The sequence below is a fragment of the Amia ocellicauda genome, chromosome 18, assembly GCF_036373705.1.
Source record: "Amia ocellicauda isolate fAmiCal2 chromosome 18, fAmiCal2.hap1, whole genome shotgun sequence".
NCBI classification, from domain to species: domain Eukaryota; kingdom Metazoa; phylum Chordata; class Actinopteri; order Amiiformes; family Amiidae; genus Amia; species Amia ocellicauda.
In genome coordinates this window covers 19175063-19196062 of record NC_089867.1, presented here as the reverse complement: position 1 = coordinate 19196062, position 21000 = coordinate 19175063, and the positions used below count along the sequence as shown (strand labels likewise).

General features: G+C 40.2%; 2 protein-coding genes across 7 annotated transcripts; one reads left to right on the top strand and one right to left on the bottom strand.

The window, feature by feature from the left end:
* Positions 1–451: 451 nt before the first annotated feature.
* On the bottom strand, positions 452–7049 carry LOC136713556 (uncharacterized). Its single transcript, XM_066690680.1, has 9 exons — positions 6901–7049; positions 6120–6216; positions 5522–5693; positions 3978–4126; positions 3496–3672; positions 2778–2894; positions 2576–2662; positions 2171–2318; positions 452–1794 (listed from the first exon to the last, which is right to left on the bottom strand). The coding sequence occupies exons 1-9, from the start codon at positions 6912–6914 to the stop codon at positions 1769–1771; spliced, it is 987 nt and encodes a 328-aa protein (XP_066546777.1). The 5' UTR covers positions 6915–7049; the 3' UTR covers positions 452–1768.
* Positions 6629–20206, top strand: LOC136713555 (solute carrier family 35 member E2A). 6 transcript variants are annotated; one of them, XM_066690674.1, is made up of 10 exons: positions 7190–8319; positions 9043–9102; positions 10274–10738; positions 11705–11840; positions 12376–12503; positions 13004–13124; positions 13234–13287; positions 13572–13644; positions 14668–14813; positions 15063–20206. In XM_066690674.1, the coding sequence occupies exons 3-10, from the start codon at positions 10459–10461 to the stop codon at positions 15295–15297; spliced, it is 1173 nt and encodes a 390-aa protein (XP_066546771.1). In that variant the 5' UTR covers positions 7190–8319; positions 9043–9102; positions 10274–10458; the 3' UTR covers positions 15298–20206. The 6 variants fall into 6 exon arrangements, with proteins under 6 accessions (XP_066546774.1, XP_066546776.1, XP_066546771.1 ...); XM_066690677.1 differs by lacking the exons at positions 7190–8319; positions 9043–9102 and adding an exon at positions 6629–6863; XM_066690679.1 differs by lacking the exons at positions 7190–8319; positions 9043–9102 and adding an exon at positions 7104–7129.
* Positions 20207–21000: the final 794 nt, after the last annotated feature.

Genomic DNA, 21000 nt, shown 5'->3' with positions numbered 1-21000 from the left:
TCAATTGGCAATGCGCTGATATTTTGAATTCAGAAGTGGAGATGAGAACTGGTTCATGGTTATTGCATCATTCTTTGTGTTGCACAGTGTAGGGTCATTGATTTCTGGGCGAAATAATTTGAGGACCAAAAAAAAATTATGCAATGCACACAGCATGCTTAGAATTTGTGCAAATAATTCAGTTTGTCATAAAGCGCACATGATGTGGATGTGTACCATTTTGGTTTTTTGAGGGGCCTAAATCCTGATGAGCTTATCCTAATGGAAGCTCTGTCCTGTCTGGCATGTCACATCTGTGACGTCACTCCAACCCCTCAGGCTCCCTTTTAAAGATGCATGTGGATGGAGAGTTAAATTGTTTTCACATGTAATAAAACCTCTGCATTGCATAACTTACAGTGAGTTTGTGTGGATGCTATCAATGCATCTGTTGGGGAATGATGGGCAACAGTTTCTTTATATAAAAAAAGTTTATTTAAAATCTGGATTTACATTAGAAAAGTTTAGATTGACAGAAAAATAGAATGAAGCGTTACAAGATTCACTGCACCTTGCTGCACGACGTCGGTGCATATCAGTATGTGTGAGTTGTTAAGATTCAAGATGGCGGTGTTTGTCTTTCACTGCACAAACACAATGACTGCCCAAATCCCCATGTATGTTGCTAAGGAAGTCAGATACGTATGTTCAAAAACTGGCACTTTCTGTTTTTCACATACCCCCTCCCCACACACACACACACTTTATTAACTTGTAACATTGGGATGTACAGTGCATATTATCTGGATCATTCATCCAACAACGCATCCGGGACATTGGCATTGCACAGACTAGGACTGGACTGAAATCCCCAAAGCACATTACAAATGACAGGATTTCCAGAGTGTCGTTAAAGTTGCTACAGACTGCTTAATGCTTGTGTAGTTCTTACAAAACTTAATGCTGCACTTTTGCATGCAAGAATGCATTTGGAGGCAACTGCACTGAACTGTAAATACCAAGTGAGGTGTACGATACACAGACGGTCAAACACCTGCCACTTACAAGTATGCCTCTGAATTGTACATCTTGCCATAAAACTTTATATTAAAAGTTAACAAGTTTATATAAGCAATGCAATAAATGCCACTGTTGGATTACAATGTTAAACAGAAGACCGAGAGAGGTACAGTGATTAGATGCAATGTTAAAAGTAAATAAGGTACTGAATAAAAAAGGAAGATAAAAATGTATTAACTGAGGCACTTTCACTGGAGTGTAAACTTTCAATATACTTCTTTTAAGGGGCTTCAGACCTGCTCCCAAAGGGGACTCTGAATAGGTTTGCACCAAAAGGAAAAGTGTAGGTTAAGTAAATCTTTAAAAAAATAAACCTTCTGTGGTGTCTAGGCTATTGATCTGTAAACAATTCATCCACATGTTTCACAGTCCCTTATTAGAGCGAGTCTCGGGGCATGTAGGCAATAAGACTAGTGTTCATTTGACCATGAAACCAGATGCACATACACAAATAAGGTACTTCGTTGAGTGGTTTCTGTATCTAGGTCTAAAGCCTCTACCTAAATGTGAACTGGAATGCATTTTCCTTTTTTATTCCACCTAGTAGTGCTTCAGTTTAAAAAAACAAACAAACAAAACAAAACGCATAAACTCAAAGCAACTCCTCCGATTGTGCCAATTGGTTCCCCCTGTGCCGAAATGTCTCCGTACGCCCTCTTGTGGCCACATTAGGCTTCCACACGTCCCCAGCAAACCAGGCTGCAACACTTCACTGCTGCTGATGGGAAGCGAACACTGGAAAGCAAATAAGATTGGGCTTTTACCCTCCAGAGTTGGGGCTGACCGTAATAATGCACTGCAGGCTGGAATTTTTTATTTTGAAGAACTAACCACTACATTACACAACACTTCAAGTATCCCAGAATGCAGCATTCATTGCATCAGAAGTGCCCAGCAAAGCACTTCCTTCAAAGCCTGTGCAATACTGACGGCCTCATTACTTGCTTCTGACACATGTATTGAATCTGTACTCTGATGGACGTAGGAAAAGGATGTATTATTATTATTATTACAAAGCTGCAAATATTTTTTTAAGTCCAGACTGAGGCTATGCCACCAACAGCATTGTAAACATCTAAAACCCCCAAATCGGATCAAAAAGCAGACTCACTCCTCTCTTGCAGGCCCTGTCCGAAGCTCCGGTACAGTCTGGCCAGGGCCCAGAACAGCACCCCTTTGATCATCACAGAGATCCACGAGCCTGTGACAGTGGCTCCTTCCAGTGCGTAAGACCCGCCCTGTCCCCATTCAGCTATGACCTGAAAATAAGAGGCTCGGGGTCACAAATGCTCACAGGCCCGGAGAATCAGTGGAGGTCAGCTTTGTGACACGGTGTGCTGCCATTTGGGGAGACGTGTGAGCCCTGTTGTTTATAGTCAGAGAAAATTAATTACTGCTGGGGGCAATCAGAATAAAGAAACAAAACTGTACGACCACAAAGCTGTGGCAAGGAAGGACCTCTAAGCAATCATGAAAATTGAATCATGGGAAACATTTTCAAATGGCAGGGGCTTACCATGTATAGTATAAAAATGAGATAGGCAAGTTCAGGCAAGTTCTGGAGGACAAATATCCATACCAGTGGCTTCAGTTCTTTCAAGACCTGGAAGGAAAAGAAAAAGCAACGTCTGTAAAGGAAGCAATAAGAGATCTGCGTTGTTTTATTAAGTGTTTAAATAGTCGATATTGTGATGGGACCGAGGTGTAGCTCTGCTTACCGCTATCGCTCCGATGGCAGCGGTAAAGCAAGCCCAGAAGACTCCAAAGCCCAGGATGATGCTGTGAGAGTAAGACATGGAGATGCCTGACGTCAGAATCAGGATACACAGGCAGAGCTGAGAGAGACACGACACGATACGGTGAGCAGAACCCTCCACACAGACAAGCCAGTCAAAAAACTGTGAGGCAGTCTTCCCAAAATAAACCCAGCAGGTAATCATCAGCCTGGGCTGCCCAGGGGACAAATTAAAAACTCTATCTAATTAGGAGACACAATGCGAAGGCGAGCTGCTGCCATTCTGCTAGAAATGATTAATCCTCTGAAGGGTGGTTTAGGCTGTAGGGTTTTAAAAGAAAACAATTAAAGTGAAAGAAGATCGGTGTAAAACAAACTGACACTGGGGGCTGATCAGATTATTTGGATTATGACTTTGCTGGTGCATTCCTCAAGGGCGACTCAAACTGGTCCGGCGCTATCCATGATATGCCAACAGATGAGCAATGAAAGGGCATTCTTCAAATCCCTTGTCTAGCTGCACAGAGCAATCATTCTGTTATTTGTGTGCTGAACTGTCAACAGTCGTGTCATTTTTACTCCCCATCTTAATAGTTGTTCTAACAAAGCATTGTGGAAAATTGATTAAAATAGGCGATTGGGAAAAATGTATATTGTATCATCATTAATCACTTGAATCAGTCATTGAAAAAAAGCCATACCTGAGCCTGAAGGTCAAAGGTCACCATGGAGAAGCAGAGGTTGAGCAGGAAGTACTGCTCCTGCAGGCTCTCCAGAGCGCCGCCCACGCGGAAGGCCATGGAGCTGGAGGTGCGGATGAGCAGCGAGGCACAGACCATGTGCAGCAGCCCCAGACAGAGGATGCACACGAACCGCGCCTGCACAAGCATTCACACACACACACACACACACACACAGTTTATAATTGAATATTATTCACATTCGTTTGACTTAATTTTGAAAAACAAAGCATGCATATTCACTTTAGAGGCTGGCAAATATCCTAGTATTGGGCCTAGCATTACCATAAATCCAGAAGAACATAAAACAAAACTGTCTGCCTGGAGTGGCTACTCTGCAGCGCTTCTCCTAGCCTTGAGTTCCACTGGAGGCTCGGACGGGACCGGCTGCCTGCTGCTGGGAGGCGTAATGCACTGACAAGAGTGACGGGGGGACGACGCACCAGAATGAGGCTCTTCCTCTCGTCGAGAGGCAGGACGGCGAAGTTGACCACGGAGCGGATCATGACGATCAGAATGCTGAGCACAAACACGATCAGCTCCTGGCGGTTCTCCTGGAGGATGCCCCGGGTGATGTAGTAACAGCAGAATACTGGAGAAAGGGGCGGGAGGGAAACAAATCACTGTCAGAGAACTGGGAATGCTGCAGACAGAAGACCAGCACAGGACGGGGAATGTGGTATCTAACCTATTGATCTACTACTATTGAGTATTGGGTCAGGACTCTCCTTTCAGCACTGCAGTGTCAATTTTCACAGTAACAATTAAGAATATTAGTTAGCCTATTTTCTTATCCCAGTAAGAAATTAAGATAATGTTGAAAGTGGATAGTTAGGTAACCTATTGATGTAATATAGTAAGGCACACCTACCTAACATGACATACTTTGTATTACACCATCTTTCTAACCCTGATTTGGGAAATACTGGTTTACATCAACTAAATGGATTAAAATAGGTTAAAAAGACTAGACACAAGCTAGACATTGGGAATTTCCCATGTGAAGTCATGGTATGGTTTATGAATGCTGTTATCTGTAATGGGCTGAACTTGTTGCTGTATCTGAAGATCATATGGCAAGCGAAAAGGACAGGCAGGTTTCACAATACTGCAGTTGTTATTGGTTTGCCTTCATTTATCTACAAATGTGAGATGTGTAAAAACTTGTTTGCCGGAAAAGAAATGCATTGATTAAAAGATACATTTTCATAATAGAAAGAGTCAAGAAACAGATACTGCAGCTCATCTGTCTGTTTGTTCTCTGCCAGATAAACCAGCTTTCCAGTGAAAGGAATAAAATATGTTCTACAGCCGTTTCAACCCTTTCTGCTTAAAATGTGACTAAGTGGCATTATTATAGTATATTACATTGCATTTGTGCCAATTTAACTGACCTAATAGATACTGTAGCTTGTTTCTCTATTCTATCTCTGGACATGTTATTATGAAACTAGCCTTTCCAGTAAAAGGCAGAAAGGGAGTTGTGACATTGTATATCACGTGACAGGCAGAACGGCTCAAATGATAGTCAGATCATTTTAATGCTAAATTGCAGTTTAGGGACACCTTCATTTCCTGTCAGAGATCTCCGATTTCAGTCTCTGTAACATATTTCCCTGTAATTGTTGTTATTGTCCACCAAACAATCAAAGAAAGACTGTTTTCAGGAGAGGAAAACAGTAACAGATATTTGTGCATTGATTTCCCCTTTTAAACTATTATGCCTGAAATTAGAAACTTCCTTAATACATTGTAAAAGGACCACATTTTGAAAGCAGAGGCATTGTATTTTGCAGTGGAATCTTCTCATATGTTTTGCCTGTTTGTTACAGTGAAAATGTCATTGGTTTCTATTTCGACAAATTATAATTCCCTTCGCAAGTAAATTCCTGTATCTGTCAACAGTTCTCGGAGGTGTGATGAGCAGGGACATTTACACTGATGTGATGTGACCCTTAGTGCACCTTGATCTGCACAACATACTTACAGATTCCCACAACCTGTATGAGCGACACAGTGAAATCCTCCTCATAGTGATACTTCTCCCGACTTTGATTGTAGATGTTCACAATAGTGAGAGCCAACACTGCCAGCAGAGACACGATGGTCATCGAGTAGTACAGTTTGACCAAGCATGACAGCTCCGACCAGGGTTTGATCTGCAATCCAGTAAAGATGGGCAATTCAGACATCAGATTACTGAATAAGACAACAAGTTGTTTATTGAAAGTCATCAGCGGTATGGTCATTACATTCCTGTGTTTCACAAGACTGGTTAGGACCCGTGGTATTTCTTGTGATGCATCTTCTGATACAAGCAGAAAAGATAACTAAGAAAGGAAAACATTCACAAGAAACAGGCCACTTATCATAGTTGTACATCACTAAGGATTTTAGCTATTTTTGCTTTATTATGGTGGTGGTTATAAATAAAAACAGAAAGGTGTGTTCAGTTGACTTTCCCCCATCACAAACACACACACACAATCTCTGAACACAACAACATCAATAACAAAGTGACCTGACCACAACATTACAATTAGAATCAGACTATTCAAAGGTGGGTTAAAAATAAAGTCACTCACTGGACCACATGGTGTAGGAATCAGTTCTCTGTGCCTTGGTCTCAGGTTTGGGGAAGGGAGATCCACACTTTCATTCTGGCTCCGATGCAGCAGTGAACTGAAACACAGAAAGGAATTGGGGATACAGATACCAGATCACTACTGGGCCAGTCTAATGATAGCATGGTTGCATTCAAACAAGGTGTAGGAATGACCCCTATGATGGTAAAAGCAAAGTGGTCTTTTCAATCCTAAGTGAAAGATGATTTTGGAAAGGCTGTGTGGGGTTAAAAAGCTGGTAAGACACGAATGTCCAACTGGACACAGAAGGACCATATCTATACATCAATAGCGCAGTCAATCAACAGCCCACTGCGCTGACACAGTGAAACGACAATCCCACTGACGTCTGGACGTATGGAAATCGTTGCTGGCAAATAAAAGACTTCCTGCATATTATCTTAATCACGTGTCTAAAAACAGTTTATTTTGCCATTGTTTCCGCGATCCTATATAGGCTATGGTGCGTTACGCATTTATAGTGTTATTGCATTGAGCTTATCATAAATTAAAAAAAAAAATAGAAATAAGGTAACAAAACCAAGCATTGAAATCCGGCCAATATGCACACAGTCTTAAGCTCAAAGTACGCAAAAAAGCTAATAAATACGTCATGCAAAAGCACTGCAAAGTTCATGTGAAGAAGATAACTCGTACTCTTCAGCTGGATGTGCACACTAGATACCACAGATCAACGGGTGGACGGTAAGAAAGATGCAAAACAAAGGATATTATTACTAACCTTGTTTCGTCCATTTTCCGATGCTTTACTTGCACTCTCGCTGCATTTTAAAACCATAGATGTCTCGACGCTATTATCACCAAATTGGTAAATGTGAAGTAACACACACAGCAGAGGGACAGGTTACTGGACACTACTTCCTGGATTAAACGTCACTTCCTGACAGACCGATTGTCCGTTTTATTCCCGCTCGTTTATTCTCGGATGTTAGCGTGTGAGATGGGTGTGGGTCTGTCTTTTAATCTAATATTATTCATACAATTACAACGAATTGCATAATAAATGATTGAATATCTCATATTTGATTGTAGTATTTAGGTTTATATCTCTAATGCTTGTCGGCTAGAGTAGTTTAGCAGTATGCATCAGTAAAAGTAGGTTATCTGTATCATGTAGAATAGTATGTTCATGTTCATAATAACATGTATTTATTTATAATTATTATTATTATGACCTATAATAACTTCCTTGTTGGTCTTATTTGCATATTATAAAGGGCTTATGGTGTAAAACAGCTTAATTGGAAATAGCCCCAAGAGTAATTAAGGGAAACGAAATGTCATACTGGACTTTGGGGAAAACACGAGTCTGTGACACTGTTTTGTACCATATTTGATAGTGTGGTGTACTGTGGATAAAATAGGCACCGTGCATGGTGTGTTGTGTAGCATGGTAAATACGTGGTAAAGTATAGTTTACTGTGGTAAAGTATATGCTTAACAATTGTAAAGAGTGGTGTAGTGTACCATGGTTAAAACATGATATGGTAAAGTGCAGCATGGTAGACACATGGCAAAAGCCTAGTAATGTAGCATACCATGGGAAAATATTATAAAGTGTAGTGTGGTGTAGCATTGGAAAATATGTTATACACACAAACCCATACACACAGACCATATGGGTCAAACACTACTCTTGTATTGATTTTATTATTATTTATTTATTAGCAGTACACAGTTATCCCATACTACACTTTAATGGATGACTGACTGATATACAGTAATGACTGATGAGACACTACTAGGTTTTAGCCTACATACAGTACCACTACATTACATACTATAATGTACTGTACTAAAACATGCTGTTTATTCTGTTAAAAACATGTGTTGCCCCGTTATACTGGTTCTCAAAGCTCGGTAAAAAGCAGAGACCCATAACTTCCAATCGTATCGCATAGAGCTCTTTAACTATTGTGCAAAAACTACTGTCAACGCTGGCTTACTGTCCTCAGATACTTTTATTGTAGTTTCAAACCCTATGCCGGCGGCCTTTGGGCTTTGACGTTGCAGGAATTTGCTTTGATTTTCAACTCCGCGTCTATAACTAGTCGGCCAGCCACTTTCTTTAAACGCAGGGTGAGTTCTATTTGCACAAGTGGATGTCTTTGTTGTGGATCCGGCGAATGGACGGTGCTTGGTAGGATGAAATTACATATACACAGTACTTGTATTGTGACATTTTGCAAATACATACACACAAGCAGGTGATCAGTTATGGTTGTGATCGGCAACAAAAATATCTGGCTTCCATTAAAGGCTGCTCGTAAAGATGATAAAGAGTTATAGAAAGTTATATGACGTTGACACCCGATCTGGCAAGATCAGAAGTCATCTGCACAGCCAAGAAACCGCTTAATTATTTTACAATATTAATAGGAATATGTGGGTGCTTATTAAGATGCGACATCCATTAAAATGATCAATTGTGTAGACCACGCTTTGGCTGGACATAGTCTTAATTTGTGCACACACAACTTTGAACGCATGCCGTTCATTAACGATCACACTTGTCTTGCTTTGTTTACAACAGCTTGTGAACGCAGAGCCCTGAGGTGAGGTGTCTCTATTTACTGTAGCCGTTTTTCAAAATTCAAAATACATATATGATCCGTGACATGTGTTTGGACACTTCTCCTCATCCTGCCCTCCCATCCCATTGTATGCGTTTTAAGGAGGTAGCTCTTAGTGGCCACGTTTACTGTGTGTAGGAACAGTATGGAACCAAGACAGTTGCTACAACCGCGGAAATGCATTTGACCCAGATGTGGGAGAGACCTCGAGTCCTCTGTTTGCGTCGTCTTTCTGTTTCAGAAGTAACAGAGAAAGCCCGGTGCTAAACTAAAGATTGATTTGTTTTCAGCTAGCGGGCAGGCATTTGTGTTGAACTAGACATTGGTGAAGACGTGGCCGCTTTGACTAAGTAAGTAAAAGTATCTGTGGTACCAAGAAAGCTCCTAAACCAAATCATGTTAATAGCACTTGCGTATTCACAAGGGAATGCACTTTGTTTTGGAAGCTCTTTCTGCAGGTTTTACTCCTTACGGTATGTACTGCATTGTTCATTAGGCGAAGCAAAACGTGTGCAATGGTTAATTAATCCCGTATGCACTGTATTTTGCATTTTCTACTTTGTTTTATCCATCATCAGAACAACCTACAAATGTCTTTAGCTTAACTGTAAAATTGACCTCCCTTGTATTCAAATACTATATCAATACTATATATCCCAAAACTTGTATTAACTGAAGAAAAAACAACTTGCATCATGTCTTGCTAAATTCGTACACTTAACCCTTCAGAAAAGATCAGTGTTTTTTGTTTTTTATGTCTATTTATTATTTTTTCACAGCACTGTCTAACAATATGTTTATGATGATGCTGACAATTATTCTTTATTATTATGGAAAATATGATTGCTGGTTTTGAAGATATGCATTGCAGTCTGTTTGCTTTCTAAACTTTTCATATGTATGTCAACTACCTGAGTTATTGCCTGAAAAAGGAATACTCTTTAATTACAAGATTACAGAATCAAGGTTGAAAAAAAAAACCAGAACCAAAATGAGACAAACAAACTGTGAGGATTCTATAAATACACGCCACCATTAAATCTTCTTGTCAGCCCGAATCTCCTCAAACCTGTTATTTGACTGTGCTAAATGCCATATCCCTCATTGATATGCTTAGGAGAAAGTCAGACTGGTTTGAACTACTGTCTTCCTTGTTTTCATTTCTTGCGTTCAAAGTAGTTTGTGTTCTTGAAATGTGCATGTAGGACATTTTCTATTGGACTCTACCTTTTTAATAATAGATGACTTCTCTGGTGGCTCCAATTTTTCAATTGGAGTCTACATTATTTGGTTATAAGGCACAAAACACGTGAGTGATTGCTTTTTAAGTCTGGGTTTGGTCTTCTACAGTATTTTAAACTCAGTTCAATAACAGTGTACTTAAGACTTGCAGTAATACATAAATTGTGCTGTACTGCGTTGTATAAATTGCTTGTGCCATGCAGTTTGGTCCAGTGCTGGCTTTCCCTTCAGGTCGTGATGTCTTCCTGTGCTGACTGATGGAGCATTTGTGTGTTTCAGCCCTCCTTCCTGAGGTGGAGCATTTCGGTGAAACACTGAAGTAATGAGAGTGGAGCCAGCGGGACCTTTACAGAGCAGAACAACTTTGGATCAGGTAGATGGCCCGCGGCGTTCCCTGCTGATTTCCCTGAAGGGGGTCTGTGCCAGATGCTGACAGGGTGCTCCTCTGATCCTGAAGTTTTGCCATGGCAAGTGATGGCAAGTCTGGCAGGCCCTTGCCCTGGCGCTTCCTGCATCTATTCCGCAGCCAGCCAGAGCGGGTGGTGCTGGCGCGCAGCGAGAGCTCGCCCGGGGAGAACGTGCTGAAGATCACGATCACCGAAACCACTTTCATCGAAGCCGACTCGGGCGTCTGGAACTCCAAGGCCCTGGTGTACCTCGGCCTGTGGTACTTCTTCAGCTTCTGCACCCTCTTCCTCAACAAGTACATCCTGTCTCTGCTAGAAGGGGAGCCCAGCATGTTGGGTAGGCTCAGTTTGGAAATGCAAGGACAATTTGTAAAAAAAATGTCCCTCTCTTGCTCTCTCTCTCTCTTTCTCTCATATCAAAGCTCCAATTTTTTAAATTAATTAAATACATATTTTTAAATGACCGTGTCCAGAGTGACAGTCTAAACAGGGGTGTCAGACTTCAGTCTTGGGGGGCCACAGTGTCTGCTGGTTTTTGTTCCAACAGGAGCTCCCAATTAATTAGTTAATGTCATTATTTACCCAGGTAGGCTTATCTAAAACTTATATATGTTTGTATAGCTGATACCCACAAAACATGTCAGAGTCTGGAGAGAGAGTTAAATGAATCCAGTTGTTTAATTGGATCAATTAAGGAGCCGAGAGCTGGGCTTGATCGAAACCCAGAAAGCACTGCAGCCCCCCAGGACTGGCGTCTGACATCCCATGTCTAAAAGGTTACCTGCTTTTAAACCAGCTGCAGAAAACCTTATTAGGCTACATTAAAAAAATATTGAAATCTCGCATGCAAAGGAAAAAATTGTCACGCTTGTTCCATTGTAGTGATTAATTATCAGAAGAAGCATTCTAGGTTAGGTTGATTTAATAACAAATATATTAAACATCACAAAATTAACCAGCTCAAAGAGCCCTGTAAATGTATATAAATCTATATACAAAGAAATCAGTGCGTTTAGACTGGGTGTGACTATGTAGTTAATCTGAATGCTGTGTGATGCAGATGTTAAATGCATTTAACAAGCTGGATGAAAAACATATTACCCCAGTTTGCAAGGATATATATGTCACGCTGGGATCCTAAGGGTTTACAGGATTCTAACAAGGGTTTGTGAAAACCACCTCTAAGAGAGACTTGTTGTTTATTCCATCTTATTTATCCAGGTCATTTTATTCCCATACAGTTATTATCCAGTCTAATCAGTAATTTTGTGTTGTGGTCTCTGTGTCTCTCTCTCACTCGCAGGTGCTGTCCAGATGCTGTCCACTACTCTGATTGGCTGCATGAAGATGTATGTCCCCTGCTGTCTGTACAAGCACAAGTCTCGGCTTGAATATCCTCCCAACTTCATCATGATCATGCTATTTGTTGGATTAATGAGGTTATAATTTGCCTTTGTATTTTCATCTTTTTTGGGGGGGAGTAGTGTCCTACGCTTGGGTATTTTAATGGTTTATTTTTTCTCTGTCCAAACCTATGAGATCATTCTCACATAGGCAGCTTGACCATATGAGAGAGTCTGTTGATGGTGCTGTAGATGAAAGCAGGTTCCCCCGCATTAAATTGCTAGAAGTTAATGACTTTTGGCAACGGTTTCCAAATAATCCTTCATTCTAGACTGAAGCGTTCTAGCAGGTGTACCAGGCTAGTCTAGTTTTTCAGTGATGACCAAAGGTAATGTTTGCAATAGAAGGTAATCCCTAACGATTCACAACCATTACACATGACCCTTTTAAGGATTCTCACGCTGCCTGAGAAACAGCTGATCAAACAGCAGCCCCTTGCCTCTCCATCGTCAAATATTTTCACAGCACTTGAAGTGAATGATGCCAGAGAATCAAGACTGTTGTTTGGTGCTTTTCTGAGCCTGGTTCCCTCAGTAATGGCTGCTTCTCTTGCCCGGGTCTACCTCCCAGGTTTGCGACAGTGGTGCTGGGCCTGGTCAGCCTGAAGAACATAGCGGTGTCCTTTGCTGAGACGGTAAAGAGCTCTGCGCCTCTCTTCACTGTCATCATGTCAAGGTTGATCCTGGGGGAGTACACAGGTGAGGCTCGTCCGGCCCCCGCCAGCATGGACACCTCCCGAGCAGCTCTGAACATTGTGTGACGCAGATCCCGATAAAACAAAGCTCATCCGATTATAACACATTAAAGGGTAGCTGACAGCAGGGAAGACTATTAATATAACCACCAACAACCAAAAATAGTCTTGTCATTGTTTTTTTTAATTTCTAAAACAGCAAAGAAATATCAAGGTCTTAAAAAAGACTATGAAACTAACATCCTGAAATACTCTTTCCAAATTCATTGTTGTTCTTCTCATGTAAACTTTGTTGGTCTTATGATTACAACCCCATATATATCTGTACACCTGTAAGACTGGTTCCACAACACTATTAACGCTGTGCTAGTTTGGCACCTTTTTGTGGGCTGTAAAAACCTGGCTGGGTTGACTGGGTAAAAACCTGACCAGTTGCAGTTTGCGTGAAATAAAAACCTGTGCGAAAGCTGGCAGGTGTAATCTGCCCTTCTGTGCCGTTTACAGGTCTGTGGGTTAACCTGTCCCTGTTTCCAGTCATGATGGGACTGGCCCTGTGCACAGCTACCGAGATCAGCTTCAACATGCTGGGCTTCTCCGCCGCACTCTCCACCAACATCATGGACTGGTAACTCCGCTCTGACTGGGAACACATTTCTGTTCATTCACTGATTTATTTGCACATGCTCTCTGATGAGTTTACTTTTTACAATCTTCTTCTCTCTCTTTTTTTATAGTTTGCAGAACGTTTTTTCTAAAAAGCTACTCAGTGGGGAGAAGTACAAGTTCAGGTGAGTTCTCTTACAAGAGTTTATATATTTGTATTTAATAATCTTTTAATCAGATTTCATCATAATGGTAGTACCCCTTTATTTGTGCACATTTAAGCACCCACAACTGTGATTTTGAATAAATATTGCCGTCAATTCAATTAAAATTCTTGCATAAAATGACACGTTATCTCCTTCACATTTAAAATACTCATTTCATTCTCCTGGCAATGTAAAAAGAGACAGTGCCCAGAGCACGGAGAGTGGATTGTCACAGTTTGTCGTCTCTGTCGTTCTCTCCTCAGCCCACCAGAGCTTCAGTTTTACACCAGCGCGGCTGCAGTCATTATGCTCATTCCTACCTGGATCTTTCTCATGGTGAGTTGAGGCTTAGCTATGAACGTCTAAAGTCAAGGACACTCCATCACATTTGTGGTACAAATATTTGTATTATTGCATTATTCCAGATTGATACCCCAAACCACTGCAAAGCTGTGACTCTCTATCGGGTACAGCATCTCATTTCAATCCTGTTCTAATTACTATTAGTATTAATATTATCGCTGCTGCACCAAGGTGTGTCGATCTGATCTGTGTTGTTATTGTAAAGCAGTCAAATAGCACCGTGATCACATCATTCAGCTCACGGCTTTTTCCAACCTGTTATGCTAATGTGTTGGAACATGTTTCCCATGATGGATTCTGTGCACACTGCCCTGCAGCAATTAATACTGGCTTCAACGTCATGATTCTCTTTTGACCATTTTCTCCCTGTTGTCAAGTCAACTAATCTTTGTTTTTCAAATGATGGGTGTATGTCTGTGAACTGAAAGTTTTGAACTGTGCAAAGTAAAAGTCTATATATTTTTCAGTTGCATTTCATGGATTTCAAAATGGATGTCATGGGTGGTTTTGTAGGAGATTCAAAAAACAGTGCTTTGTGGTGTAAATTGGTTGTTTTGGATGTGTTTGTGGCTATTCCAAGGAGAGCTGGGATTGACTCCCACACAGAAATAACTGAGTTACAACATCTCCTTTGTTCCAGTGGATTGCTGGCAGCACAGACTGCCAGTGTTAGAAACACTGATGTCAATCTGATGCTTAAGTAGAACAAAGGGAACAAGTTAATATCAATCAAAAAATGATGTGTGTGTATGATACATTTATATCCTTGATCTATTTCCTCATATCTCTTGTTAGAAAGAAATGCATCCTTAGTAAGAATAAAAGCTTTTATTCCAGCTGTTATTATAATATTATTATTATTAATAATTAGACTCAAAAATAGCACTCGGGTAGTTTGCAAGAAGTTACACAATGTGCAGTGGCTTGCATGGAGAGAACCACATGCATTTAGGTACATTGCTTAATGCTTTTTATGTTGTGTGTTTGTGCTAACAGGACATTCCTGTGGTTGGGAAGAGCGGCCGCAGCTTCAGTTTCAGCCAGGATATCGTCATCCTCCTGCTGTTCGATGGGGTCCTGTTCCACCTGCAGAGCATCACTGCCTACGCCCTCATGGGTCGAATCTCGCCCGTGACTTTCAGGTCAGAGCCCCTGGAGGGAGAGGGGCAAGCACTCCTTTGTTTCAACCCTACCACACCCCAACGAATTGGATCAAACTGTTCAGCTATTTTGACCTAAGAGGCAAATCAATTCCCTGAAGTGTACATCTATGCAGAAGAACAATCTTACACTGGTGGCATTGATATCCTAGTTGTTTTTAACGCTAAGCAAGGTACATGTTTATTTTCCACTAACACTCTCTGTTTCTCCTCCTTCTCTCCTGTGTGCAGTGTGGCCAGCACAGTGAAGCACGCCCTCTCCATCTGGCTGAGTGTCATCGTGTTCAGTAACAAGATGACGATCCTGTCTGCGATAGGGACAGTGCTGGTCATCATTGGGGTGATGCTGTACAATAAGGCCAGGCAGGCCCAGAGGGAGAGCCTTCAGGCACTGGCCCAGTCCCCCAGCACACAGGACCAGAAGCCCCTGCTTCAGGAGAGTGACATCAAAGCCTCCGAAAACTAGGCCCCTGAACTGGGCTGGGGTATGGGGGCGTGAGCAGTGGAGGGTTTGTGTGGCACCTTTGCTGCTATCAATCTTGCAGGAACTTTTTTTTCTAATTTAATGTCCCAGTACTTTTCTGCTACGCACCACCATTTGAAATCTGCAGACATTCTTCTTTAGCTTGCCCTGGTACAGCCTTCGCAACCGACACAGCAGATATGATGACAGTGTACAGGTGTCCCGTGAAAGGTGTGCTTGTAGGCCATCTGCTTCTTTTCACACTGCGAGCCGGCAGCCAAAACAGCACCCCTAAGTGCCAGGCAGGAGACTAATATGACTGTTGCTGATAGCGCTTGACAAACCCTGAGGCGTCCATGTCAGCACTCTGCAAAATGCGTTCACCAGCCTTTGAGCCCGTCCCGTCACAGTCCGCTAATTGATTAATGGACTGAGTGCATTATCTGGACTGGAGGGCCCAACACACAGTATGAGTTGTGGCTTGTAGGATCAGGTTAGTGATCAGATGTCGTCTTCTGTCCACAGAAACCCTGGCCATTGAGGTAAAAACCCAGGCAGCTTCTTTCTTTCCCCTGATTCACACACCCAACAGCCTGCAAGTATGGAATAAGTATATAGATAAATATGTTGAGAAATGATCACACACTGGAAAACCGCAAACCAGCTCCATTGAAAGCTTGTGACTTGGTAGTTTGCACTTTCCATTCCATTCCACTCATTCTTAATGTGTTTTCTATGTTGATTATTTTCACGAAGGCCTTCTGATTAATTTTTTTTTTTTAAACACTGCTGTTGGGGAAACTCAAGTATGGAAGACAACAACAATAACAAAAAAAATTGCAAGTTCTCCAAATTAGAGTGGCCATTTCAGCATTATCTATTCATTGTTTTTTTTTGTTTTTTTTTGTTTTCCTTCACTATTATCCTTCTCAATCTATAGTAATGACCACAGGGCTGCTGGATTTCAGGGGATCAATTTCAAGCGTTTCAAGGGATCCATTTCCCTCTCTGTGTGTTTCCCAGTTTGGGGGAGTTGGTGTTTCATCAGGGCCAAGACATGAGGGAGAAAAAAATGGGAAGACCACAAGTGCGAGATTGCTGTGTAGTTTATAGCTCAAAATGGTTCTGTGATTTTCCTTAAATAATTATGCCACTACTGCTGAATGTGTACCTGGGGGCTAAATGTAGATCATCATTAAATAGAGTTGATCACAGGCTGTCGATTTCTGGTTAGAGCAAGTCACTTGTTTTATTCAATTATCTTACTGCTAGAAAAGAATGCTCCGCGACCGATGTCAGCACACGGTTCATATCCCGATCTGCTGACTGACTTCTTTTTTTTTTTTATTGGTGAATTCCATACATTCCATACTGTAAAAGAAGGAACAAGAAAGGACTGTGTGGGTGGTTTAGTTTGATTTAAAAAGTTGCTTTCTCCTGATGGTGACAGTGTGTGAATATGTGCAAATATGTTTTATTCCATGTATTCATTGATACTTTACTAATAAATAAAAAAAAATGAAATACTGGACATAAGTAAAAAAAATAATAATAATAATAATACAAAAAAAATAATAGAACTCTTAAAACATTTCTGCAATTTACAGCCATTAACATTCCTGGGACCAGAATGATCTTTGTCTTTTTTTCTTTTTTTATTCCAATGCATCCATAACATCGGAGCAAGGAATCTTTTAGGTTAATTGTAACTAAAAGCTTGCATGTGTGTTCCTCAGTGCAGCAGAGAACAAGAAAAGGACGCTGGAGAAGGGTCATAGAAGGGTGATGGGAAGGTAGATCAGTGACAGGTGATGGAATGGGGCTGTGTTTGTTGTTGAAGGGAGGGACAGACAAGGATATGGGTGTGGAGTCTCGGTTCACATCTCTTGACAGTTGAAAGAAGATGTTTTGGGTAAAAATGTAGGTCAGAGAGAAAACACTGAAGGCGATTTTCATTCAGGCACCAATGTATTTTACAGAGATTGCTAAAAAGGTTTTACTGCTTTAAGGGGATTTAAATATTGCAGGCACCAGGCAGGCAGGTGTGATTTCCGTTTTTTGTTATCAGATTAAAGGCACTTGTCAGTCTGACTCTTTAACAGTTATGTGCCTTTTTAATAGATCAGTGATTCTCTTGACATCCTACTTTCCTGCACAGGATCATTCTTGGTTAATATATTTTGGGTTTCCCTTAATATAAACTGTGGTGTCATGTCACTTAGTGTGCCGTGTAATATGGTACCTTGCAGATTAGAATTACAAATTGATAAATCCATTTGCAGGGCAAGATGAGTGTTTTTGTTTAGATTTTTTTTATCTCTAGAATTGAATACCTTGTAAATTTAGATAATTTTTTTTTGTCCCTAGTTTAATAAACTACTTATATAATCTCCTCACCTGTTTTGATGAAAGGAAATTTGTGAACAGAGAAAATGACCACTTAATTTAAAGGATGCAGAATGAACTCCTTTCTGTGAGAGGAAAAGAAAACTACTTCATACACTCTACTGTTTTTGTATTTTCTTTTGCAGTACCGTAGCAGAAATCTAGATCTGAGCAATTGTTATGACCTTGATTCTTCCACTGATCACAGCTGTTTGATTGGTTTTTTAACAACAAGCTGGTGTTTTTCGTCATCCTCCAGTCAGATAGCTATAGTTTTAATCACTTCACAAAACCATATCTCCAGCTTGTTGGCATACTGTAATGAATCGGAAGAAGGCCCGATCGGCCACTGGAGAACACATGCCTTTTTGGAATTCCACTTGTTTCGGCACATTACTTGACCGTGTGCCTAGACTGTACAAGACTATCAAGATTATTGTTGCTTTACATACGTGTGTTACTCAAGTGCACTTTTTGCATCTGCAGTAGGAATGCACACATCAAGTTAATCAGTGTCTCCATCCTGACACCATGTGCCAGAACATGGAAGGGACCTCTTAGTACATATTTGTAGTATTATCCTAAATTGGTTACAGTATTTACTTTCTACAGTCTGTTTCATACTTTGTAATCAAACAGTTTAGTTCTACTAATCCATTCTTCTTCAATATTCAAGAAGCCAGTACCTAGGTGTGTGTGTTGTTGTTGTTTTTTGTTACCAGTATAATGGACCAGGTTACCATGTTTGAACCGGAGCTTGTGAATGCACAAAGAGTCTAGTGTGCATTTCTGGTACATGGATGTACAAAATGTAGCTATGCTTTTGGTAACTGTGTGCATACTGAAATTAAGTATGTTTTAAACTGTATTAAAAACATTTTTTTTTAATGGTGAATAAGCTATATGGTAAGATTAGAGTCTTACTGAAAACCTGTGGATGGAGATACTACTGTTAATGTATTCCTGGAGGCCAAATGTCTTGAGCTTTTTGCTTTATGTACCTAGTATCAACAGATGTAACACTGTGATCCTTCTTATATATAATGTAAAAACACTTGCTTTTGTACTCAATTGGCCTTTAGGCTGCAATGGGAGCTAAGAGGAATGGAAATACATTTGTCTTAGTTTTCTATCATCATACTAATTCACAACAGCAGCCGGAATACATTTACACCAGTACTGAAAAGACAGACAAATGGCCTTTTAGTTGTCAAGCAAATAGTTTGAAACTAAGTAACTTAAAGCAGCACCACTGACAGAAGCTGGTTGTCTGTTTGCTTCCCCCTTGGTATAGGAACACTGCTGCAGGCCAACGAGTCAGACGCTAACATATCATTTGAGGTCATCGTTTTGTGTATGAAAACCCACAGTGCTGCTCTTTATTTTGAGTGAGCTAACCTCTCTGCACTGCCTGACCATTTCATTCAGCCTCCTCTGGGTTCTCAACACCCCTTAGAAATTAGTGTTCAAACCAATCGCTTGCCTGCTGTTAAAGTGTTTCAGTGGACTCCTTCCACTTGACAATCTGATGTATGTAAAACATAACCATCCTTAAGCCCAAAGGGGGGGTAAATAAATGTTTCTAAATGACAGTTAATAAACTCGGAATGAAAGACAATAACAACGTTTGGTTATTGATAAAGGAAGCCCTGTGGGTGATTCATCAAGGTGTTTGTTTCCTACCCTTGGTGTCCTCTGTAAGGCATTCTTTGCTCCCCACACAATGAATTTAGGGCCATGTTCAAAAATCATTTATCACCACACACATCTATGCTGCTCCTAGTAAGAAAACAGAATTCATCTGTAAAGTGTCCCATATATCTTTTTATATCTCATTGGATGTTCAAATGTTTATTTTTATGACATAATGAGATGTTTATTTTTTATCCCCCCTTTAATCTTCTTATGAATTTGTAGATGTTTTTTTTATTTTTTTGCTTTATAACATGTTTGTGAACAAGCAACCCTGAATCAAACTCAGTACAGTTGCTTTTAAAAAGTTTATTTTTAATCAGTTTGCTGATTAAAGTGACATGTGAAGGACAAAATTATTTATATTGCCTGAAACTGTTTTTATTTTGGAATTTGATTAGATTTTTAATTTGTGTCCTCATTGGCCAAGCGTTTTTAATTTAAAAGTTTAATGGTCTTCAAATATTTTTCCTTTCTGTATTTTGTACATACTTGTATGTATTTTATGGACATGTCTTTAGCAATAAAGAGGGGTGAGATGTATAGCTGTATAAAAGAGGAAAGGCCAAAAATGTTTTGGTTTTACCTGAAATAATGGATCCCATGTCTTGATATGTAAATGTTGAAAAATAATGGAACTAATAATTTAATTTAATTATAGGTTTTCCCCCTATATTTAATTATGCTGTTCCTTTGCATTTTGTAACCTACCAATTTCTTTAGTGTTACCATATCTGTAAATCATCTTGATTTGTAGTATAGTAATGACTTATTTTCCTTTTCCTTACTTTTAATTAATGTACAGTTCAAATGTAAAATAAATCATTAATTATTAGTTTTTGTCATTTATTTTTATAACTACCTTCAATATTTGTGCATTTTTTATTAATTTTATGAAAGACATTTGGAGACTTCAGGTTTCACGCGCAGGTCGTGAGACTCACTCGCATATCTTAATTCACCCGCAAAACTTTTGCACATTAGTAGTTGTATGGGCCCTCCTGTTCAATTAGTTTGCAATAGTAATCCCCCAAGATATACGAGGGTTGCGTCGTTCCTGGAAAAAGTTTGCAACTCAAGGGACATTAACACATAGCAATCAATAGAAATGTGATGATATGCGTTACTCAGGCACCATATTTTATACACGTCTATTACACTTAAGGTAATGCAATTAAAGTTTTTTTTCCCAGTAATACTATATTTATACAGTTACAACATCTTATCCGGTAAATATGATATTAACCAGAGGTGTGGACTTGAGTCAAGTGACTTGGGACTTGAGTTAACTCAAGTCAGAATTTATGAGACTTGGGACTTGACTTGAAAAAAGCTGAAATGACTTAGACTTGGCAGTCACTGACTTGTGACTTGACTTGTGGGTATTTTACTTGGCATGACTTGAAAAAAGAAACTCACTTTTCTCATTTTTATGTTGTTTATCGTAAATGTTTTGTTACATTCAAATGGATGCGAGGCAGTCCACAGATGAAAACGGTGCTAATTTTGTCAGGGCCTGTCATACTATGTGTCCTTGGGCACAGACTCTCACAAAAGACAATATAGAGCCGAAGGAGTGTCGTCACTTTGTAGGCACTAGCATATGCAAATTAACTTCTGGTTCCAAAG